General features: G+C 39.1%; 1 protein-coding gene across 1 annotated transcript in view; it reads right to left on the bottom strand.

Annotated features, from left to right (window-relative positions):
- Positions 1 to 25,614, bottom strand: part of LOC111143132 (serine/threonine-protein kinase TNNI3K) — a 312,262-nt gene that overhangs the window by 41,547 nt on the left and 245,101 nt on the right. Inside the window, exons 22-23 of the mRNA XM_022496630.1 lie at positions 10,361 to 10,420; positions 7,331 to 7,500 (exon numbers count right to left, since the gene is read on the bottom strand). Of these exons, the coding sequence (XP_022352338.1) occupies positions 7,331 to 7,500; positions 10,361 to 10,420 (230 nt within the window). The remainder of the gene's footprint in view (positions 1 to 7,330; positions 7,501 to 10,360; positions 10,421 to 25,614) is intronic.

Below are 25,614 nucleotides of genomic sequence, written 5' to 3'. Positions count from 1 at the left end.
CTAACTGCCTCAACAGAAGGCAATCTCTTTCTGTCTCTCTCTCTTTTTTAATAACACACTGGGAATGAATGTTATCAGTCACTTCTCTCCTCACACAGTTCAGGTACCTCCATTCTTCTTTAAAAAGAAATAGGTAGACATCTAAAGCTCTAATGGTGAAAGAGTGGTGTAGAAAGAAGTCTGAATTATCTGGTGGTTCATTATTTTGGATAAGAATATACCTGAACTTGATAGGAATGCAGGGGTCAAAAACTCTGAGTGCTGGAGTTTTACTCACTTAAAATGCAGAAATACAAAGCATGGCATTTGTAGCCCAACTAATGAATCCTCTAATTTATTATAAATAAATATATTTAGTATTTACCACATACAGTTAAGTTATAAATGAGATATTGTAGGCACCTGAATAAAAACAAAAGAGAAGACAATTTCTATCCCTGAAGTAGTTATGAGCTAAAAATAAATAGTTACAAGACAAAATAATGTAAGCACATGAAGTGCCACAAAATGCCATGGCCTTTGGTAAGGCACAGGTGGGGACCGGGTAGCCCCAGAAAAGGCTCCCTTATGATATGATTGACTAAGCTATTACTGAAGGCTTATTAATATTTTGGCAAGACTGGTCAAGGTGACAATGTTAAAAAAAATATAGGATACAGGAACAGGGTAACTGTAGGTTAAACACAGGAATGTAGGGGATACAGTAGAACTTCTCATCTGTCTATAGCGTGCATTACCAGGGATGCTACTGCTATTTTGTGCAGGATCATTCTTTATTTTGTGGGATTGTCCAAAACACTATAGAAAGTTCAGTACTCATTCAAGAAGAGAAGAAATGACAGCATCTCTCTGCTTAGGATGACTGGGACATATAATGCTCAGTGGGAGATATGACTGGAAAATGTACCATTGATCATTTGGGATTGCAGAAGGACATGATTTCACTTAATTTCAGAGGTAATGGAGTATTACTGGTGGTTTTATTTTATTATTTATTTATTTTTTTTTTTAAGATTCTGTTTATTTATTTGACAGACAGAGATCACAAGTAGGCAGAGAGGCAGGCAGAGAGAGAGGGGGAAGCAGGCTCCCCGCTGAGCAGAGAGCCCCCTTCGGGGCTCGATCCCAGGACCCCGGGTTCAGGAACCCAGCGGACCCCGGGTTCAGGAACCCAGCGGAAGACAGGTTTAACCCACTGAGCCACCCAGGCGCCCCTACTGGTGGTTTTAAAGTAGGGTACTGACATAATTAGAGTTCTACAGAAGGAAGGTTAGTTGCTGGCAGTGGAGGGTTAAGTGAATTAAGGTCATAATGAGAAAGAAGTTAAAACAAAAGCAGAGCAGTCATGTGGGACAAACGGACTGGGGGTTAACTGTGTGCGCGTGCGCGTGTGTGTGTGTGTGTGTAACGTGTGTGTCCGTGTGTGTGAGAGAGAGGCTGGAGCCATGGATTGTATGAAATCATAAGAAAACTCGGGACGCCTGGGTGGCTCAGTTGGTTAAGCGGCTGCCTTCGGCTCAGGTCATGATCCCAGCGTCCTGGGATCGAGTCCCACATCGGGCTCCTTGCTCATCAGGGAGCCTGCTTCTCCCTCTGCCTCTGCCTGCCATTCTGTCTGCCTGTGCTTGCTCTCTCTCCCTCTCTCTCTCTGACAAATAAATAAATAAAATCTTAAAAAAAAAAAAAAAAAGAAATCATAAGAAAACTCATTTGGAGGAGAGAAGCAAGATAGGAAGAGCTTAAAGTGGTCATAATCTCCTTGTTGAGACTGCTGATTGTGGTGAGCTGGCAAGAGATAGAAACTGGGGGAGAGGAAGGCAAGAAAAGAAGGGAGGGCATTTAAGGAGCCTGAGGGAAGTTGCAGTAGGAGAGGCGGTAGATTAAAAAGGGAAGTATTGGCCTTTGGTGACGAGGAGACATGATTGCTCCTACTTGATAAACATTCCGCTCCAAGCTGGCAAATGGCCACAAACGCCTCCCTGCTCTCCTTTCTTTCCACACCCCCTAGGAACATCAGTTTCAGGGCGCTGTCATCACCCACAAATCCTGCATTCCGGAAAAACTAAGTGTAAATTAAAATTTTATAACTTACATTCAACTTTTTAAAGTTGAACTGCATTGCAAGTGCACTAGGCAATCTTCCTATTTAAAGGAACCCTTTGATGGACCCTTTCGTAATGTGAGAAGTTAATTCCAAATGTATTTGTTTTACAGTTGCAGTCCCTGGATCTCTGGTTCTCCTCTCCTGGACGGTTAACTAGGTCAGAGCAGTCTATTCTCAGAGCCCAGCCCCACACAAACACTAATTGGTTTTCGCATCTGAAAGGTTGTGTATCACTCTGTCATTTCTAAATTTGCATGATGTAATCCATGTAAGAGATGGGAGAGATTTCATACCCAGTAGGAGGGGCAAGTGCCACATGCTTAGTTTTCCAAATATATCTAGAGACATAAAATATTTTAAAAGAGGCAGCCCTTCAGGAGCACCTTCCTCCATCTCAGATTGCAACAGTTTGTGGTTTTAGTGGGAACTGGTAGGTCCCTATGACCTGCCAAGAAAGTAATCTGACAGTTTCCCACCTTGACCTGTATTTTATGAAGGAAAACAATAATCATTAAAAAACAAATATGCAAATAAACAACAACCAAAACCCCCATCAAATCATGTGTTATAAAACTACAGGCTGTGAACTTCATAACCCAAAACTGAAAAATAAATGTACCATTTTTAAGAAGTTGTGGAGGGCTGAGAGGCCCAGAATTGGGAGCGTACATTAGTCAGGACCACAGGCCAAATCCTGTACCTGTATTTTAAAAGCATGATACTAGGCTAAAAATGACACCTTGTGTGATTTTAACAAGTTAGAATGCCCCTCAGATCAGCAGTTACTAGCACATTGTAAAGACTTCAGGGAGAGACCCCACAGGTAATTAACCTTCAAAATGGTGTCCTTTGGTCACAACTGCTGTGACACCTCTGCCCTCACTTTCCTCTTCCGTGTAAACCCACTGGTTGCATCTCCTCCCTGCAAAGTGACTGGCGGGTTAGCACGGCAGGGTTCCCTTCTCGCCTGCTTCTCATACTTGGGGGAATGTTGCAATCATCTCAGAAACCTCATTTTTATAGTTTTTTGTTTCTTTTTTTTTTTTTCATTTGGGAAGCTTTAAAAGCTTCTGATGTCTGGGTGCCCCCTCCCACATAGATTTGGGTGTAATTGGCCCTGGGCATTGGTACTTGTAAGAGTTCCCCAGGTGATTCTCATGTGCGGCCAAAGTTGTGAGCCACTGTCTTCCAGGCTGTTGAACTTGTGGCCCTGCTGGAGGCACTCCATCGGTTCCTGTATCCTCAGGCTCTTTGACCTTAAGAACCTATCGATCTCTGGTCTCACTTGCTCTGTCTTTCAGAATAAAAGCTAAAAAGGCAGGCGGAGGAGAAGTCGCTGAATTCCTTCCCTGACTGGCTTCCAGAAGAAGCTGGAAGAAGTCCAGCAAATACAAGTATTGGCAAAATATATCAAGCTTCTGAAAAGTGCCACCTCTTGTGCCAGAGAAATTCAGAAAGCATAGAAGAGTCTTGGGTGAGAATTCCAGCTCTGCCTCCACAAACTTAGGAAAGTTACTTCTCCTTCCTGAGGCTCAGTTTCCTCATCTATAAAAATTGGAATACCTACTTCCTGAGCCTTACTTAGATGACTACTCAAAGGGTCTGAAATAGCACCCAGCATGCAGTAGGCACTCAATAATGATAGGTATATACATGGAAAGCATACCGAAATTAGTTAAAGCTCTTTCACGCATTATGTTCTAAATTAATAATAATTATGATTTTTTGAGCCCATTTATTTCAATTCTTTATCTATGAAACAAATGTTTATTACATATCGACTTTATGCCAACCATACTGCTAGATACTAGGGATGTGGTTATGAATAAAACACACATGATTTCTATCTTAGTACATCGTACAGCTTAGCTAAATGCTTTATCTATTTCTGGAGTTGATTTCAAGCAGTCCAGAGATTGAACTTGCTAGAGGGATGGTACAACCAATAAACAAAACTTCCATGCACCCTAACAGCAAGTACTCAGGATGTCCTACATTATTAAGAGAAATCTGAACCAAGTAGAGAGATGAAGATTTAGCATCTCCAACAGCTCTGAAGGGCCAGAAAGCCATAAGAAACCTTAGGAGACTATCAAAAGCAACATCTCAAAGACCTGATGGTTTTTTCCCACCCCATTTGGGCAGTTTTATGAGCAACGGTTTATTTCTCTGGGTTCTTGAAGGGCCTGTTGGGAGTGCAGCTGTGTCTCCCATGCTGTGCAGCTGTCTATGTGTTGTTAAGGTGTATGACTTACCTACATTACTGCAACTTGTAGTTTTTGCTTGGGTCTGCTGGCATCTTTTAATCAATCACTCGCTCCCATGACAATACTGCCTCTCTCAACAGCAATCCTGAAGCTGGTATTACTATCTCTATCTTATGAATAAAACTTTAAGTACTGGCCCAAGGTCATTGGGCTGGTAAATGGCAAAGCTGAGATTGAACCTCAGGTCTATATGGTTCCACAGCTCACGCTCTTAACTTCTGCTTCAAAGTAGACAAACTTCAGGTGACTGTGCTTTAGAAATATCAAAATCTGGCTGTTCAGAGAATTAATTTTAAAACCACAAGTAAAGAATGAGAAGAGCAGATGGAACCAGGAGACGATGCTGTGACTGAACCTAATCTAATCTTGGCCTATGAGCCTCTTATGAAATTATGTAAGAGACTGGAATCTGATAAAGATTTGTGTCCACTTTGCCTGGTTATCAATCAAACCCACTGATACTTAATTTTATGACATTCGGTAGATTAAAGGCTTCATGATTTAGATTCCCATCTCTTCATAGCAGCAGCTGCAACTCTTTTGTTAGACTAAGAATATAATAACTATAGCTAAGAGACCAACATCAACAATTTGTGTATGGTGTAAGATCCTTGCTCACTCTAGATCATCTTTCTCCACTTTCAGGATACAAATTCTTACTGCGATGGTGGAATGTGTGAGTGAGTGTGGAGGCATTTATGTGTGTGTAAGAGTACACATGTATAGCAACTTGCAAATGCTCTGGAGCTCATGTGAAAGCACAGAGATTTTAAGCCAGATTTTCCAGATGTCCATAGTTTGCAGTATATACTTTCTATAGTATCCATCCAGCTCACAAGTGACTGCCTTTTCCATTCCCCATCCAGAATAGGGGTACCTGGCAGCCATGTTTATATTAATGAAATATGACCCCACTGCCATGTCAGCCACACTTGCTAAGATCAGGGGTGGCCATTTGATCCCAAAAAGGGCCAATCGCATTCTCTCTCAGAGCACTCTGCTTTTATTACTAATTCATTATTCATAGATATTCACGTGTCTATGGCCTTTGCCAAGTGACTTTGCAGTTCCTTCCACTAGAGGTTGAGTAAATATATTTTCTCTCCCTATTGGATATTGGACTCAGCTATGTGATGTGCCCATGGAATGCCATGGGGTGCAACTTGAACATAGGAATTAAATGGACATGTGAAGTTGGGCCTGTCTTCTTGAGTTCCTAGCCTTTGTCCATGAGAAGAACATGTCTCAAGTAGCTGCTGCACCAAAGACAGGGAAAAACATGTGGGATAGACTTTGGATAAAACCTGTGCTCAGTCAAGCCACCTACAACCAGCTCAGAAACACGTGAGCAAGAAATAAATACTTATGAATGTATGTTCTTGGATTCTGATATGGATTTTATACAGAATTATTATGGCATTACATAATTGATATATCTCTCCTTGAAACTTTACAGTTAAGCTGAGAGACAAAGAGACTGTCTGTTGGGAACTGGGACATGTAAATAGTAGAGTTCACTATGGAAGAATGTTGAATTTTTTTTCTTTTCTTTTTCCTACTTGCTCCTTTGCTTAAGTTTGGTTTTTTTTTTTTCCTCTTTTTCACTCTTTTTTTTTTTTGAGGTAAAGTTCACATAACATGCAATTAATCATATTAAAGTGAATAATTCAGTGGCCTTTAGTACATTCACAGTGTTTTATAACCACCTCTCTCTAGTTCCAAAATAGTTTTTTGATCCCAAAATAAAACCCTGTACACATTAAGCTGTTAGTCCTAATTTCTCTCTCTCCTCAGCTTTTGGCAACTACCAATCTGCTTTATTTTTATTTTTTAATTTAAAAAAAATTTTTTTACTGGATTTACATATTACCTTTTATGGACTGAGTTGTGTCCCCCTCCCACCAAATCCGTATGTTGAAGCACTAATTCCTATGTGACTGTATTGGAGATAGGGCCTTTAAAGAGACGATTAAGGTTAGATGAGGTCAGGCTGAAGCCCTGATCTCCCAGGACAGATGCCTTTATAAAAAGGTGAAAAGATTGCAGAATTCTCTTTGCCATGTGAGAACACAGTGAGAAAGGGGCCATCTGTAAATCTGGAAGATGGGCATCGGTACGTCCCCACCGGAGCCTGACCGTGCCGGCATCCTGATCTCAGATTATCAGCCTCCAGAGTGAGAAAACAAATTTCTGTTCTTTAAACCATCCAGTTGTTATGGCAGCCTGAACTGACTCACACACTTATTCTGGGTATTCATATAAAGAGGATCATATAATATGTGATCTCTGTGCATGGCTTCTTCCAACTGAAGGCATGTTTTCTAGGTTCATCCATGTTGAAGCATGTATCAGTATGTCATTCCTTTTTATGACTGAAGAATGTTTTATTATGTGCATACCACAGTTTGTTTATCTGCTCATCTGTTAATGGATATTTGGGTTGTTTCCACCTTTTGGCGATTGTGAAAAGGGTTACTACAAATATTTGAGTACAAGTATTTGTTTGAGTACCTGTTTACCGTTCTCTGGGGTATTTACCTAGGAGTGGAATCGCTGGGTCATAGGGTCAGCCTTGGTATGCTGGACTCTTGTGGTGTTCAGATTCTCAAAGCTATGTCTTGGTTCCTACACAAGGAATCCTTCCTTGGATGCCATAAGATAACCCCAAAATGCTTTCAGTAAATTCCTTTAGTTGCTGTAGTTAGACAGTTCTGTATTAAGCTAGAGGTAACTGCTGTTACTTGAAACTTAGACATCTTAAATAAATAAATAATATACTTTCTATTTTTCAGTACTATAACATTAATAGAATATTATATGAAAAATGGGCTAAAAACTCCTACTTCAAAGTTTGCCATAGAGATGATAAATCCCCCATTAACACTAACTGAATCGGGTGAAGATCTTGATGGGTTCTGGTTAACTGGACCATGAGACTGTTGTTCAGATTGCCACTCACCTTTGGGACCAGGCAGCACAGGACCTCGCATTCAGAGCATATTCCAATTCAAAACGACTTCTTAAAGCTGCCACGTGGCTCCGGCCAGGCCCACCCCGGCTCGCCAGGCAGTCAGAAGAAGCAGAAGGTGAGAGAGACCCGCTACTGTTACTTGATGCAGGAGACATCATCTGAGTGAAGAAGGGGTAGTTTCAATCCTTTCATAAATCCGACAGGCTTAAGGCATAGGATGGAATATGGATTTCTTTTAACTTTCTATTCTAGGCTTTCTCATATTTCAATTTGTATTCATCTCAGTTTGCTTCTGGCTTTTCCTATTGGCCTCTGATGACAACACATGGCTAGCTTAATTTACTTTTTTGACCCAGTTCTAGCCTGAGAGCTGGCCCATTCAACTTAAACCATCTTTCAGAATACACGGTATGCTCAAATCAGATTCATAACACGGATATTTAGAAGGTGATTATTTAATGGTTGAAAGATGACATTTTTCACTATGGTGATGAGATTCATGGCAGAGTTCCTTTAAACTGTAGCTTAAAATTATCCCCTTTATATGAAATTATTTCCTTTACGTAAAACGAATTTACACATGTTTCCAAGAATACATCCATTTTATAAAATGAAGGATGCTTTAATGTCTGGCAAGCATGAGGACTAAAGAGAGTTGTTGGGGGAGAATTTTTAAAAATAGTTGCAAATAGTTAAGTGTAGCTAGAAAATAGAAGAGAATGAAGAAAATGAGACAGAAAAGAAAAAAAAATAGGAGAGTAGTTTTCTTGAATTTCTGACGACCTTGCTGTTTACCTAATCCAACTGAGCACACTAGTGCTTTGACATTATAATTTCATAAAACATGTCGGCAGTAGATTTTGGTTTAAAAATAAAATATATGTAAATTCTAGGCTCTTCCCAGTAGCCAAGATATTACTAAGTGAAGCTCTGAGAATCATGTGTTGTCAGTGTTGAAATGAACCTTCAAACTCTTCAAGGATTGAATCTCTTCTGTGCCTCCTTTTCAAGTTAGCTATGCGAGCTGATGGGGAGTCTCGAGTGATGAGGACCTTACTGCCTCCAGATCTGCTCATTTTTCTTAGGACAGCTCTGACAATTAGACACTTCTTTCTCCTAAAAAAACCAAACCGTAGTTACACTTCATTTCCATCTGTTGGCCCATAGAGAACAAGGCCAATCCATTTGCCATATGATCATTTTTCAGATTTTAAAAAATAGCTCTCAGGCTCATCCTAATTTTCTCTTCTCTGGGACAAGCATCTCTGGTTCCTTTAATTGGTTCTCACACCCATGATTTTCAATCCATTCATCATTCTGATCTGTCTTCCCTAAAATTTGTGTTCCAGTTATAATCATCCCTTTAAAAGGACATAACTGGGTACTATTGTGTTTGGCCATCTCAGAAGAGAGAGGAATGATACCCATTCTTTATTTTGTAGCAAAACAGCTACTTCACATTCTAACTCCCTAAGAGCTTATAATCCACTAACATGCATGATCCTCCTAAACCATATCTCCACCATTTGACATTTTTACTATTGTTTCTTTGACTCTGGGATGTGATGTTACCATTTATTCTTGTTCGACTTGCTCTATCATTTCATCTTCCGAGACATGGAATTCCACAAATCAAGCCCCTTAAAGTCGGTTCTGGGCTATCATTTGGTGCAGCCCAGTCTGGCAAGTTCTCTTTGCCTATAGTTACTCATCTTCTGTACTGGTGGAGATTGTGCTAAGAGGCTTGGTCAGTTATAAGAAGCCATACTAGTTTAGGAGATCCTACCATTGATTGTCTCTGTTTCTGGAATCCACTTTCTCATCTAATTGGCTATATCCCCAGGCTGGGAGCAGTTTTGCCCTGTGAAACACAAAGGTTCAAAGTGAGAAGACACTTGGAACTTAAGCCTTAAGTGTCTCTCAACATTCAAGGCCTCTGGCAGATGCCCTTGTTAGTAGGGGCTGCTAAAGCCCCACCATATATACTACTACTTTTCTCTGCTTTGCATGTTTCAGGACCGAAGAGAAGGGAATGGACGTTTAATGTCCAAAGACTGAAGCTGCCTCCTACAAAAAAAGACTTCCTTTTTAGAAGTTCCGTTTCAGAGTTAGGAAACAGCCATTTGCTGCAGGCTGCCGCTGAAGACCTGGAACCCTTTCCCAAGAAATTGGGTTCTAGTGACTATAAGTTGAGATTTTGTTGCTATTGTTGTTGTTGTTTTAGGGGAAAAAAATGGAGGGTTCCACTTTGGGATTGATGCTGTCGATGCTATTTCCCCTGTTTGGCTCCTTCCCATCATATGCATGTGTATTTGTAAGCCTGTATATGTGATGTCCGCTCCTGTCTCTTGCACCCCTCATTTGCATTGGGAATATATTATTATTTTTGAATTAGTGCTCATGTGTTAGCTTCCTTGCCTATTTTCAAGTACTATCTCCTGACCAGGTGTATAGAAAATTAAGGCAATTAGAGAGAAAATTAAAGCAAACAGCTCCTTGATATTAAGGGAAGAAAATTCCATTAGGCTGATTACCAACATATATCACTTCATGCAACACATGTGTGGTATAAAAGCAACGCATCCCAATTAATTTATGCACTAATTTTAGTGATAATTTCCCTTTCTTATTGAGCATAGACAATGGCTTAATATTTTAACTTACATTTCACTGTAGGTAGGAAATTTTGTATAGAAAAAAGTTGATTTACGTAATTACCTTCTAACATATTTGCTGTATTTTCAAACTTTTACAAATTAATTTTTTCAAGCTGGGCTTGCCTGCGCCCATTTGCCTGACTGATTATGTGCTGTAAGGCCCCAATTCATGCTGAATTTGCCTTTGTCCTTATAGATTCAGTCAGTCCACCTTAGAAGCTTAATGAACAGGGTAAATATATGAATGAAGTTATGGACCTTCATACCTACTTTCTATGAGCACCACTTGCCTATTCCCCTACCCCCTTGGATATTCAAGATTTCTTTTTTAAAGACATATTTCAGAAGCTAAAGTTCTTACCTCAATGTTGCAAAGACACTCTTCTAACTTGGTAACAACTTCAGAAAATTCGGGTCTTCCCTGTAAATAAAGAAAAGACTTTTTTCCCCCAAAGAATAAAAGGGAGGCAACTCTTTGGATTTTAAAATTGGGTATTTGCATTTGTAAAGAATGAGATTAACAATAAAGTATATTTTTATTTAAAATACACTTGTATTGAAGTGTTAATTGAATGTTCATTTGCTGTTCAGGGAGGGATGTTGAGTCTTCTGATAAGACTTTTAAGTCAGAATTTGCAACTACATTCAGATAATGAAATAGTGGAAAAGCTTTAATTAGCTTTGCATGCTTTTAAATGGCAGGTTTTTCTCTTCAAAATGAAAGAATAAAAGTGAATACTAAAAACTGTTAACTGTCTCAGCACCTTATAATATACTGCACAATGTATCTGTAGGAAAAGAACTGCTAAAGCAAATTTTGTAATTAGCTTCATTTTGAAAATGTCATCTCAAATTCAAAGCTAAGATCAATAGAAACCTTATGACTCCGCCCTATTTTAGGGGTTAAGATAAGCTTTTTATATTCAAAAGTTGCCATTAAAGACATTGTTCATCATGAACTTCTGTGTCTGATGAGTTTAGTTAAACAAACATTTATTGTATTCTGATTACATTCCAAACTTTGTTCTAATTGCTCAGGATATAAAGATGATTATGGATCTATGGAAAAAGTACTGGGGATTTTAGAAAATGTTGTTCTTTTTGGAAGAGATTATATGCCTCCTTTTGTCAGATCCTAGGGACTATATAACCTATCATTTCTCCTTTATGAAACTTTTATTGCCAGGAGGTGGATAGCCCAATTTAACATTCAGGCGCAGTAACCACCTAATTTAGATTCTTAGTAGAACAATTTCTCCCTTAATATCTAGCCCTCCCCTGAGGACACTGTTCCCCAGAGCCCTCTCAAGTGAAAACTGTTTTTCTTTTGCGTATTCCTGGTGCCCCTAAGTCCGTGGGGGTGGTGATGGGGTGAGTGGAGCTCTGGGTCTTCCTTATTGTCGTTGCAACTTCCAAATGGCCTCTCTTCTAAAAACTACCAGTTTATGGAGCTATTACACCAGTCACTGTCCATCGTTCTTTGAAGGCTTTAGTGTTTGGCTCCCTGTCATGCTAACATTACTTAGTGCTTTTATTATCCATGCAACTAATCATTATAATGGCCTGACCTCTAGGTTCCTTTGTCTCCTCTTCTGCCTTGACCTTGCACTCCACCTTCTCAGCTTCTGTGTCCTATCCTAGACCAGTTACTAACAAGGTCTGCAACCCTTCCATATTTCTATCTTGTCAGTTTCCATCAGATCACTATCTAGGCTCTACTTTCTTTCTAGATTACTCTTTTTTTAAAATTTTTTAAAAGATTTTATTTATTTATTTGAGAGAGAGAGAGAGAACATGAGCAGGGGGAACAGGGAGAGGCAGGTTCCGATGTGGGGCTCAATCCCGGGACCCCGAGATCATGACCTGAGTGGAAGGCAGATGCTTAACTGACTGAGCCACCCAGGTGCCTCTAGCTTACTTCTTCTGGAACCCTGACTCCAACAATCTTTAACCACACAAACCATCTTGCCCCTTAAAAAAACCCAACTTTATATTGTGAACATTTTTAAATATACCCTAAAGGATTAGAGAATAATTTAATAAACCTCCATGTATCTATCACTCTGCCTTAAAAACCGTGTTTATGCTAATATCGTTCTATGTAGGTACATATGCCTGCATCTATCTATCTACTTACCTACCTATCATCTAATCTATCTCCCTTATTTTTTTGTTCATCTTACTATCTTTTTTTTCTTCTTCTTTTTGTTTCAAGTTCTTATTTAAATTCTACTTAGGTAACATATAGTGTAATGTTGGTTTCAGGAGTAGAATTTAGTGACATATCACAAGTGTCCTCCTTAATGCCTATCACCATTTAGCCCACACCCCACCCACCTCCCTCCATCAACCCTCATTTTGTCCTCTATAGTTAAGTCTCTTATGGTTTGCCTGTTCATCTTACTATCTTTTCACTGTCATTTACTCACCTTGTTTCCTCCCCTACTTAGCTTACATTTTATTAGCAATCATAATCACTCTCTTCCATACAGCCTCAGTTACCTTGCTTTATCATGCATTTTGTACACTACTGGAAAAAAAAAATTCCCAGGGCGCCTGGGTGGCTCAGTTGGTTAAGCAACTGCCTTCAGCTCAGGTCATGATCCCGGAGTCCTGGGATTGAGTCCCCCATCGGGCTCCTGGCGCCATGGGGAGTCTGCTTCTCTCTCTGACCTTCTCCCCTCTCATGCTCTCTCTCATACTCTCTCTCTCTTTCAAATAAGTAAAATCTTAAAAAAAAAAATTCCCAATCTTGATTAAATCCATCCTGACCAGTCTTAACTTCAAAATCATGTCCCCCGGGGCGCCTGGGTGGCTCAGTGGGTTAAGCCTCTGCCTTCGGCTCGGGTAATAGTCTCAGGGTCCTGGGATTGAGCCCTGCGTCGGGCTCTCTGCTCGGCGGGGAGCCTGCTTCCTCCTCTCTCTCTGCCTGCTTCTCTGCCTATTTGTGATCTCTGTCTGTCAACTAAATAAATAAAATCTTAAAAAAAAAAATCATGTCCCCCTAACCTGAGGTGGACCCTCAGTACTGCCTGGAGAGCCTATTACACATTTTTGGCTCACTCACTCTCTCACACTCCAGATACTTATTTCGGACCTTCTCTTCCCTCAAACTTCTAATTCCCACTACTACATTGACCATCTACCAGTGTTTAAATCCACATAATTTGCCTCCACTCACATTTCTATGGAAAGTTCATCTTCCTTGGCACTGCATTAAATGCAAATAATCATTCCTTTGTGCCTGAAACATCTTTAATTGGATTTGAGGTCCCTACTTCTCACTATTTTTCTCCTCTCTTACTTGTTCTTCCTCAGTCTCCTCTATTAGTTTCACTTTTCCTTTTCATCTTTAAATTCTGTAATGTACCAGGACTCAAGCTTTCGGTTTCTTCTCATCTCTCTTTAGAGTTAATTTTTTGAGGGTTTAATTCTGTCTCATGGCTTTAAAAAACAACTCCCAAATATCTATATCTAGCCCAGTACACTCTCTTAAACTCTAAACTCACATATGCAATTTTTCATATTTATAGTCTTCCCTGTTTCAGTAAATGGCAACTCCATCCTTTCTCTTATAGAGGCCAAAAAAACGAAGACTCATCTCTGACTTCTCTTTTTGTCATACTCTTGCTTTTAATCCACCAGCAAATCATATTCATTCTGTCTGCAGAAGGCATCCAGAATCTGAATGGACAGGTAGCATTTATAGTGGATCGACCTTCCCCCAGACAACTGTAAGCTCTGGACAAAATGCAAAAGATGGCTACCTAAAGGCAGTAGAGAGGGAACAAAAGCCAGTAGCTTCTGAAGGGGAGTCACTTGGAAGAAAGGAAGGGCATGGAGTCAGTTTCCCATCTATTTATTTATTTATTTATTTATTTTTAGCAAAATTTACCCTAAGGGCAGGTCCCATCCACATCTTAGGGAACAATTAAAATTCTTACGAAAGCCTACAGGTTTGCTTAAAGAACCAGATGACAAAATTCAGGGCAATCAGAATATATTAGCTATGGTTTTTAACAAAATATTACAAATTTGATAATTTATAGCAACACCCATTTATTATATCACAGCTTCCATGGGTCAGGAAGTGAGTGCAAATTAACTGGGTCTTTTGCTCAGGGTCTCACCAGACTAAAATCAAAGTGTCAGCTAGCACTGTGATTGTCCTGTGAGGTTCAAGGCCTCTTCTAAGCTCTCTGGTTTTTGGAAGAATTCATTTCCTTGTGGTTGTCTGACTCAAGTTCCTGTTTTCTTGCCAATAGTTGTTTAGAGATGACTCTCAGCTTCTGGAAAGTGCTCAGTTTCTTGCCACATGGTTCCTAGAAGTAGTTCACAACATGGCCATTTGCTTTCATCCTGGGCAGCAAGGACATGTTTCTCTTCCTCCTCTGTGACCAACTGGAGAAATATTCTCTGCTTTTAAAGAGCCACCTGATTAGATCAGGCCTACCCAGGGAAATTTTCCTTTTGCTATATGAGGAAACATAATTATAGGATTAATCATATTTAATATTTGTAGGTTCTTCCCATATTCAAGGGGAAAGGATTATCCTTGGCATGTATATCAGGGGTCAGGGATGTTGGGGCCATCGTAGAATCCTGCTTATCATGCATGGGCACTAGAAAATGAGGGGAGACCCCGGAAGAATAGAGTCTAAGAAAGGGAGCCCCAGAATCTGTATACAAACTCTGTTTAAATCTTTGGCTGGTCTCTGGAGCACATATGCAGGGAATGGACTCCAAGCAGCTCAGGTAGGTTTAAAGAAGTGAACTGAGATTAGATTTTTGCCTGATGCAGGGCGTTCTTACTATTTTCTCAGATTAGAATTATCTAACTCTTACTCTCTACCTATAGAAATCCTCTGCCCTCAAGGCTTGACCCACAAGATACATCCTTCTTAATGTGTTTGAGTGGTTCCACAAAATAAGTTTGCAACTCTCCTTAGATTTATTTAATTCTTCCTTGGGCTACAACTAGGCATTTACATGTTTATGCCACTATGTAGAAAGTGCTTAGAGAGTAAGCAATGGTTTATTTACTTCTGCATACCGAGCATGTTCCATTGCACAGGATAGCTTGTTTTGAGCTCAAATTTGTTATATTAAATTGCATCATGATAATAAAAAAGTTGTCCATAATCTACCTCTCTTTTTCATCTAAACCACCATCTTCTCCTTTTTGTATTATTATAATTGCCTTATAATTACTTTTCTGCTTCTGTTCTTTCTCTATCAAAAGTATTCCCAACATGGTAGCCAACCTACATGTTCAATGCTTTCCCTTTAAGCTCAATGCTTTTCCTCTAAGTTCAGGAATAAGACAAGAATGCCTCCTCTTGCCACTTTTATTCAACATAGTATTGGAAATCCTAACCAGGGTCAATTAGGCAAGAAAAAGAAATAAAACATCCGAATTAGAAAGGAAGAAGTAAAACTATTTGCAGATGTTGTGATATTATATATAGAAAACCCTTCAGACTTCACCAAAAAACTGTTGAAATTAATAAATCCAGTGAAGTTATGGATATAAAACCAAATACACAAAAATCGGTTACATTTCTATACACTAATAATGACTATCAGGAAAAGAAATTAGGAAAACAATACTATTTATAATTACATCAAAAAGAATTAAATACCCAGGAATAAATCTGACTAAGGAGGCAAAAGATCTGTACACTGAAAGCCATAAGACACTGATGAAAGAAATTGAAAAAAAAACAAAACAAAACAGATAAATGGAAAGATTTCCACGCTCATGGATTGGAAGAGTTCGTATTATTAAAATGTCCATACTACCTAAAGCAATCTACAGATTCATGCAATCCTTACCAAAATTCCAAAGACATATTCCATAAAAATAGAACAGAGAATCCTAACATTTGTATGAAACCACAAAAGACTTTGAATAGCCAAAGCAATCTTGAAAAAGGCTAAAGCTGGAGGCATCATGCTCCCTGATTTCAAACTATAGTAACCAACACAGTAGCCAAGATACTCATTTTGTTTTTTTATTTATTTAAAATATTTTATTTATTTATTTTACAGAGAGAGAGAGTGAGAGAGTGCATAAGGAGGGGGAGCGGCAGAGGGAGAGGAAGAAGCAGACCCCCTGCTGAGCAGGGAGCCTGATGATGCAGGGCTCCAAACCAGGACCTTGGGATCATGACCTGAGCCGAAGACAGATGTTTAACCGACTGAGCCACCCAGGTGCCCCTAAAATAATCATTTTAAAATGCACTACAGATTAAGTAATACCACTCATAAAAGCCCCCTAGGAGGCTCATCTGATTTGGATACAAAGCAAAACCCTTCCATTCCATTCTGTAAGGCGTGCATAGCCTGCCCTCCCTATTGCCTGACACTCCGTTCCTGCTGCGTCTGTGGGCAGGCTGACCTCCGCAGACCAAGCACACCACGCTCTCAGGGACTTTTGCATTTGCCCTTCTCTCCACCTGGACTGACCAGTGCCTTCACCTTCTCCAGATCTTTGCTCAAATATTACTTTGTCAGAGAGGTGTTCCTTGTTCACCATGTTTTAGAACCCCCAACTAGTGCTATCTGCTCCCTTCCTTACTTCATTTATTCCATAGCACTCAGTACCAGATGACTTAACAGATATCTCCATATTGATTTTTGTTGCCCATGAGAGCAGCGATTTATCGTTGTCCTTACTCTATCCCCAGTGCCTGTAGCAGTGTTCGGCCTACAGAAAGCATTCAGTACAGAGGGTTGAACGAATGACAATTCATGATTTTATGTTTTATTTACATTTTACTTAATTCTCAAACGATGTTATTATATAGGTAGAGCGTTTTTATTACAATGTGCTTCAGGTTTTCTTCCCCCCCTAAATCAATCATGCAATACATTATAAATACATAGACTTTTTGGAATATTATATCCAAATGATGTTAACATTTCATTGGAGGGCTGAAAAAGCATAAAAATCATGGTAAAATCTAACATTTCTTAAACAGAGCATCCCATTGAATTTTTACAACATACTCTATAATGTAGGCATCTGTTATTTCCATTTTAAAAGTGAAATGGCAAAAAATAAGAAAAAATGAATAATTTACCTAAGACACCTTAGTCAGTAAATAGCAGAGCTGAATTCAAAGCTAGGTAGAGCTTATGATCTTGGTGCTCCTCCAGACTCCCTCTCTAGGTATGGCATCTAAATCTGTAAAGAATACTTTGCTGGTGCTTATGTAAGATGCAAACTAGAAAGAACGCTGGAGAGAGAGTCAAAAGATGGGAGGTCAAATACCAAATAGCTATGTGACTTTAGGTGGTTTATGAGCCATTCTGAACTTCAGCCTTTCAGCCTCCAACTGCATTGCAGAATCAAAAGAACTAAATAAGATCATGTATGTGCAAAAGCTCAATAAGCTGTACGGTATTTTACAGAGTAACTTAGTTTTTAAATCAACTATTCTAAGGGGTGTGCCCTGGATATGAGCTCTCTAAATTTATGGTCAAATGCTTTAGAAGTTTGGTTTAAATTATATACGAATTAAGAATTCTAGGTATTCACCTGGCATCTTGTGAGAACCCAAGGTGGCTCATTAAATAGCAGAAATCACCCAAATGCCTCATGAGCTGAACATACTGAAATCATGGTAATAAATGCCAACGTCATGATGTGCCTTGCCCTCTCCTTTCAGGTGGATGGCTCATGCTCTTTGCCATCATGCTGAGGCTGGTGGCAGCTTGTCCTGCGTCATGCGTGGTGTGCACCAGAGATGTAACCCTCTGTCAACAGCTAAACTATATAGTAGGTAATAAAACCAATAGCTCTAAAAAGCAGTGTTAAGTGTATCTGGCAAATTTGCTGCCATGGCTTGCATCGTGCTGAGTGCTCTCTCGGCTCAGCCTGATAGAGGTAAACTTTCAAAGGGCAAGCCTTCCTCAGTGAGGAGAGACTGGTAACATTATTTTCCTGTTTCTGGTGGTCTCAACCAAAACTATGGCAAGACCTTAGTTACCTTCAGAGGTAACTGTGATATTTTGCTATTACAGAAGAATACTACCATTTTATGCAGCCACACACATTTTTTAATAATAGAAAAAAATCACTTTAATTACATGTTTTTCTATACTTTGTGCAGTTTTGAACCCTATCACTTGCTGGGAAAAATATCAATGAATCAGAAACCTGAACTGCAATTGTTCAGCATTAGTAAGATTAAGTGATGTACTAGCAAAACAGATTATTATCAAAGTGCATCTAATTTTGAAAGTCTAGTCTTTTTTTATTGGTGGTAAATGAGCTGTAGAAATGCTAACAAGATACACTGCCTGTATTCATTACATATTGCTTGCTTAAGTCAACAATTTAATAAGACACCTTATTAACAAATTTGAGGAGAATGTGATTTACATCCTGATATCCAAGAGAAGATAAACAAGTTATAAGCTCTGCCAATGGAAAATTTTCAGAAACAAGTCTGAGTTAAGATGGAGTGAAAGAAGTCATTTTCATTTCTAAAATCCTATGACTCAATGAAAATTAAGAGATAGAAGTTATCGTCATCCCTGACAGGAGAGAGATAGTTTCAAGGGTAGTTGGTTGTACACTGTTTCCAATTAGTATTGAAAACACTTAAACACTAAACTCCTACCCTCTCAAATAGATTTCCTGACTTCACTACATTTTTTTTTTTCCTGATCAGAGATAGCTGATGTCTGTAAGAAACATTGCAGCACCTCTATATCTTCCTTCTCATTTACGGAATGCCACATTCATGAAGTTAAATTTCATAAACACAGAGTAGTAAATGGATGACTTGTGAGTGGAGCTCGTGTTTATTCCTAGGCAAGGAGTAATTGACAGAATCAATAGCCTCTTCCCTCAGAGTCGACAAATCCCTAGAGAACTGGGGATCCATAAAAATAAAACTCCCTTAACCCATATCAAAAACAATACTGAGAGAAACAAAATGCTAAACTGGCCAGAATTAATAGAATTCAAATAATCAGCAACAAATACTATACAGAAAAAGACAGACCACAATTTGAGCTTGTTTGTGCTATAGAGATGGGAGCAATTCTTCCAAAAGAAGACACCATGAAAATCCTTTCTTCACATTTTTGAAATCTCTTTGTTTCAGCAGTACAGCCTGAATTTCATAAGGGAATTGTGATTTGCTTCCCCCCTGGTTGATTGTTCTAATATCACCTGTAGACCTCCCAGGGACAATGGACTCTTCCATCTTTATGACACTGTCATTTGCAGTCAAAACAATTTTAGCATGATAAAGATGTGTTACAATAACTCCTGATTATAATACATCTTTATTGAGTTAAAACGCTTTGATTTCTAATGACAGAGCAGTGATAGCTCTGAGGTGATTATGGTGAAGGGATTTAACAGTTGGAAGCCCTGAGTACCACCTGTCATCACATGATGTACTTCATTGGAGGGAACAGATATTAGAGTGGAGGCCAAGATGGCCCAGACTATAATGAGAACCCCACTGACAGATCCTCAGGTCGTCTGGAGAGAATAGAGATCCTTACCAAGTTGCCAACTTTTAGCCTGGAGCTAAAAAGCAGAAACCAACAGTCCTTCTCACTCCTCCCACCCAACTTATACCTTTAGGTTTGAGAGAAAAGATGACTGAGTTCACAGCATAAATATACGCTGCTCGTGGAAAACTGGCTATGAAGCTTAGACACACGCGTGGCTCATGGGTACATCTGTCTTAGGCCGGCAGGCCTGGAGTGGGTCAGTACACAGCCTCACAGAGAGGAAGCCTAAAAAGCCACTTTCAAAACCAAAACCAAAACCAAAACCAAAACCAAAACCAAAACCAAAAAAAAAATTGATGGTGATAATTCCAAACAGTGAATTAACTTTGACATCGAAAGGAACAGATGGGTTTATGTTTCTCAAATAAACATGTCATAGAAACAAAGAACATAAAAATCCATCATTCTGATAAAGAGCCAGCTTCCCCTTAAACCGAGAAATCAGGGAATTTTTTTGATTTTGTTTATTGTTCTTACCCAGGGGATAAGATTGCTCAGAGGGCACTGAGTATCTTTGCTCTCCACTGTACTCCCCTCCCACTTGTGTGTATCTTGCTGCTAGTCTGTGCTTTTCTTCCCCACAGCAGCCCCTGTGACCACGAAGGTTTTAATCATCACTGATGGATACCTCTCCTCTCTAGAAAGCACAAATCTATCCCTCTTGTTTAATCTTGCCTTGCTCTCCTTGAGCAGAAATGGCATCGTGGACGTTCAGGAAGATGCTTTGCATGGCCTCTCAGAGTTGCGGACACTGTTGCTGGAGCACAACCAAATATCCAGCTCTTCGCTTACTGATCTCACCTTCAGCAAGCTTCACAGTCTGCAGGTGCTCGTGCTTAGCAATAATGCTCTGCATACCCTGCGGGGGTCCTGGTTCCGGAACACCAAGGGCCTGACCCGGCTCCACCTGGATGGGAATCAGATCACTAACCTGACGGGCACTTCTTTCGGAGGCGTGAAGCTGCACAGTCTTAGGCATCTGGATTTATCTAACAATTTTATTTCCTACATTGGTAAAGATGCTTTTCAGCCCTTTCCTCAACTACAGGAAGTGGACCTTTCTCGAAATAGGTTGGCCCACATGCCAGATGTTTTCACTCCACTGAAGCAGCTAATCCTTCTGAGTTTAGATAAGAACCAGTGGAGCTGCTCTTGTGATCTCTACCCCCTTGCCCGGTTTTTAAGAAACTATGTTAAGTCTTCAGCTCGCATGCTCCGGAATGCCCAGGACCTAAGTTGTCAGCCATCTGCTGCGGCTGTGGCCACGGCAAAGAGTGTGCTAAAGCTGTCTGAGACCAACTGTGACTCCAAGGTCTCCAATTTCACTCCGGTTTTAAAGAACAGAAGTCCCCTCCTCCCGGGGCAGGATGTGGCCTTGCTGACCGTCCTTGGCTTTGCAGGTATGCCAGGGAGAAGTGTGCCCAGCTCATTTCCATGCTCTTAAAATACACTAAATGATGCCTTTCCCAGACGATTTGGGGAAATTTTCCAGGGCTTGAGGAAGGGAGAGGTTGTCAGTAGACGTGGGAGGATGTTGATTGACCTGGAACAGGTTGTAAGAATTTCCTGTTGCAGAGAACCTGTCTAACAGAGGAAAAGGTCTTGGACCAGAATTCAAGGACTCTAGTCCTGGTATAATAACTACTGTAATCCGAGTCAGTCACCTTGCCATTCAGATTCAGTTTTCTTGTCTGTAATGCAGGAATAGTATCTACATTTTGTCAATCTTCCATTTGCCACGAAGCACTGGGACATTCATTAAAACACTAGAAATAGGGATTAAAAAGTGATGAGACATTGTCTCTTTCTTCAAGGTGCTCTCATCCGTGTGCCCCTCTGTGGTATAGTAAGAATCAGTGTGCTTAACCAGGTGCACGAGGAGTTGGTAGTATGGAAATCACACGCATCCTGCTCTAGAGTGCTTGTACAGCACAGACATTTAGTGTATGAGCTCTGCAGTTAGATTACCCAGGTTTGAATCCTGGCTGCCCTCTTACTTGCTCTGTGACCTTGGGAAGTTATTTAACCTCTCTGTGCCTTGCTTGCCGCCTATTTGGGGGTTTTGAATTCTTGTAAGATTTCTGTTTATCAACTCATTCATAAACTTGGCCCATACCTCCCCAGACTGACTAAGGAGAAGATAATTTTCAACTCTTTAATTTTTCTAAGGTAGTTTAAACATCTCTTAACTATACATCAACTATTGTTACCTCTCACTGGGTGAATGATATAAAGTGATACTTAATATCATTAGTCAAAGAACCAAATATACATGAGATTTCTTGAGTTATCTACCTGGATGTGTGTTTCCCCCCCATGCTTGCTGTGCGTGGTGAAATCCTTTGCACTTGTGGGTAACCATGGTGATGAGGTGTGTGTGTGTGTATGTGGGGGGGGAGTGCCCCAAAGCTAGAACACCAGAGGCTTGCAAATGACACCCAGGACTGAATTGATGTATTTTGAATATGTGCTATAAATAATTGTTCCATAGCAGGTTTCCAGTGAAACCTGAACATCAGATTTTTAACTCCTGACAGTTACACTTTTAATCAGAATAGATGGGCACCAGCGTCAGGTCTAAACAATGGAACTACCATCAGCGGTAATCTGATTCACTTGGAAGTGAATTTAAATCCTCTCAGAAAGATAAATTATTTCAAAAACTATGTAACCATGTCAGTAATTATGTGTGTTAAGAAATAATTTACCATAAAAGACAAAGGCAACAGGGCAGGGAGTTTTACTTTAAATGTACTAGAATAGTAGGACTCAAGTGCTAGTTCTACAGAATAATTAATAGATATTCCAATAAAAACATACACAGATGCACATGTAAACAACATGTTGTGAGGTTCAAATAGATTTGGGTAATGGTGGATTAAACAAAGTGAAGTAGGTTTCTTTACTGCAGCATTTTCCTCATTTCTAATGAGCATTATGGATCCTTAAGTGGAAGATACAATGTGGAATGTTTCTTAAATTTACTTAATCATTAACTCTTTTTTCACAGAGGATTTCATTAAATTTGTGTTTTGTAGGGCATCATTTTGGAAATATTACAATAGACTAATTTTCAATATCTTCTAGGTATTTTCTGTATCTATTTTCAGAAAAAATTTATTACCAAATTACATTACTATAGAAATGGATATAAATTCTGGAAGATTCAAAGGTTTTGTCAAAATAATAGGAAGCTTATCATGCATGGACAAATTCTGATGAGTTATAAGTATGATTATACACAAGTTATAATGTGTGAAAGTATCATTATGTATCTCTCATTGAGTGATTGTGAAAAATGCTTTTAGGAAATATTTGTCTTTAAAAAATTCCTACTATGCAATTTATTCTATTAAGATTCTATTCCTTCTGAAGTAAAAATGTAATTAATAATCTATAACTGTAGATTGTGGGGAAAAGACTTAGAACTATAATTTGACCCCTGATTCCATTTCTTTCTTTGGCTATAGAAAAATCATCAAAATTCCAGAGAATATAAAAAATCAAATTCAGTGAATTTAAAACTAATAAGTGGTTGTTTGGCATCATACTCTAATACCTTAAAACCTCCTATTCTGTGAATTGGTTGATGAAAGGAGAAAGATTTCATGAAGTTGTAACATTTCCAACAAGGACTTATCATTAAATTTTGCTTTTTGTTGTTGTTGTTTTTCCAACTCAGAAAGATTGTTAGAACACTTTTTAAAAATAGCAACAATGCCCATGGCAATGAAAATTCAACTATCTTCTTAATAGCATGTTCAGCCTGCCTACAAGCTTCATTTGCTGCTTTTTGCTCTCTGCACTGATAGAAAGTAACCATACCTGAGTAGTAATGTGATGATACATAGTTCTAGCATCAACAACAGGAGAGTAAGTAGATCCTTGCCATTCAGACACAATTAGAGGAAAAACTTTACCCTATAAACAGATTATGCCTACTCTCATTTCAATGGCTGATGCATGTGTTTAAGAAAATTTAGATCTTTCTTTTCTTTATTATTTGGCTTAGTAACTGCATCAGCCATACCAAGTATTCTCTTAATGGTTTTATTTTTTGGACTTTCTCTCCCCCCAACCCAACAGCTGAGTCTTCTAGGACCTAATAGGGAATATCAAAATGAAACAACAGCAGTAGGAATCATAACCATAAACCACAATGATGATTCACTGAACCTATGATCAAAGTTTACTATGTGTTAAATGTCACATATAGTATCTCATTTAATTACTGAGTGGTATTAATCATCCTCATTTGATAGAGGAGAAAAAATAAGGCTCAGAGAGGTTAGAAAACTTGCTCAAGGAAGGTGTCAGAACAAAACTTTGAATCCTGAGTTTTCTTACTCCCTGTAAGACATATGGAGTGTTTCTAAAATTTTATTATTTTTGTATGTTTTTAATATTTTAAAGCCAAAAGTCTTTTTTGGAATTACCCTAGCTCTAGGCAATAAAGTGTCTGATCTAAGTTTTGTTATTACTTTTAAAAAAACTGTTGTGTCTTTAATAGAGATTAAATTATGTCAAAATGTGATAGTACTAAGAATATACTATCCCAAAAAAATTAAAGTGGGGCTTATAAGACCTCAAGATCTGGTAAACTACCTAAAGCTTGATGGTTTTTACCAGAGGCTGCTATTCACTTTGGTTAATCTTCATCTTTAACAGAAAAATGAAGAAATCATGGCCTGATACTTTCTCTTTTCTTTCAAGTTCAAAAAATATCATGTTTTCATTAAATTGTCTGCAGTAGAGGGAACCCGGCATGGAGCAATCAATCAAAAAGTTTAAAATGTTGACCTCATCTCTTTCACTGTCCTCATTTCCAGAGTCAGGAAACTGAGTTCTCCAGGGGAACTGACTTGCCTAAGGTCACACAGCAATTTATGGTCAGAGCTGGACTTAGAAAACAGGGCTCCTAACTTAGTTGATACTGACACCATGTCTACCCCATCACCATTTTGGAGATTTGTAAAGTTAGACCACTCAGTGCATTTCATTATGAAAACTCATAAACAGAATCCCTTCTGTTTACTTAAGAATATTCAATAAACATTCTGGTAAGCCTGTGTGAGAGCTGAGGGTACTGGAGATAAGATGTCGAACAAGACTGTAACGGTCCATTTCCTCTCAGTGCTTAATTCTAGCCGGGGAAGACAGACAGTGAACAAGCAAGCAAGTAAGTGAACACAGTAATTTTATACTGTTATAAGGGCTAAGAAAAAAGGAAATGACTGGGACAGAGAGGGAGGTGGGGTATAACTCTAGAGACTTTGAACATCTAGGCAGTTGAGCATGACTTTTGTCAAGGTGGGAAACGGTGAAGTAGAAAGAGGTGAGACTCCGCGTGTGAGTTTGAGAAACACTACCCTTTGCAGTTTTATTCAGAGGATAAGTTATACATACGTAGAACATGAAGGGACAGTTCCAGACAGTCTGAGATTAGATGTCAGTCATGATTTTGTGGGAGTTCATAGAAGGGAGTAATCTTTGCAAGATGGAAAAAACAGCAAAGGTATCGAGAAATTCAGCGGTACAGATTTAGTTTTTAAAGGATAAATAAATTTCAAAAAAAATTCAAATAAACAGAGATAAGGGAAAAAACTGCAAGAGTCACTAGGGGCATACACAAAACCTTAGAAATACCTTAAGACTAATGAACTGAAGAGTTTGAAACACAGTCTTTAAATAATGAAAAATGAAATATTAGGCAAAGGAGGGAGGTTACAGCCAGACTGTGCTGAGACTTGGATGCCCAGGGATTTGGCCTTTATGCTAATCAGAAGTCAATGACTTCTTCTGAGGTAGGGGGTGAATCTTTAGGGATGAAAAAAATACGACAATAGGAGGGGGTTATGGTATATGGGAATTTCAGGTTATGTACTAAATGTAGTCTACTATTTCCTATTAAGAAATAGGAAATTTGGTTTCCTACAGGCAGAAGATTTTAATGCAAGAATGATTTTATCTTGAATGAATCTCAGTCGATGAAAAAAAACTCCTTTTTTCCACCAAAGGCATTCCAGATGGTATTTTTCTTATAATTTTTAATAGGCTACAAAGAGAGCTCCAAAT

The sequence above is a fragment of the Enhydra lutris genome, unplaced genomic scaffold, assembly GCF_002288905.1.
Source record: "Enhydra lutris kenyoni isolate GAN:26980312 unplaced genomic scaffold, ASM228890v2 scaffoldscaffold9, whole genome shotgun sequence".
In the NCBI taxonomy this organism is placed as follows: Eukaryota; Metazoa; Chordata; class Mammalia; order Carnivora; family Mustelidae; genus Enhydra; species Enhydra lutris.
This window is presented reverse-complemented; position numbering and strand designations above follow the sequence as displayed.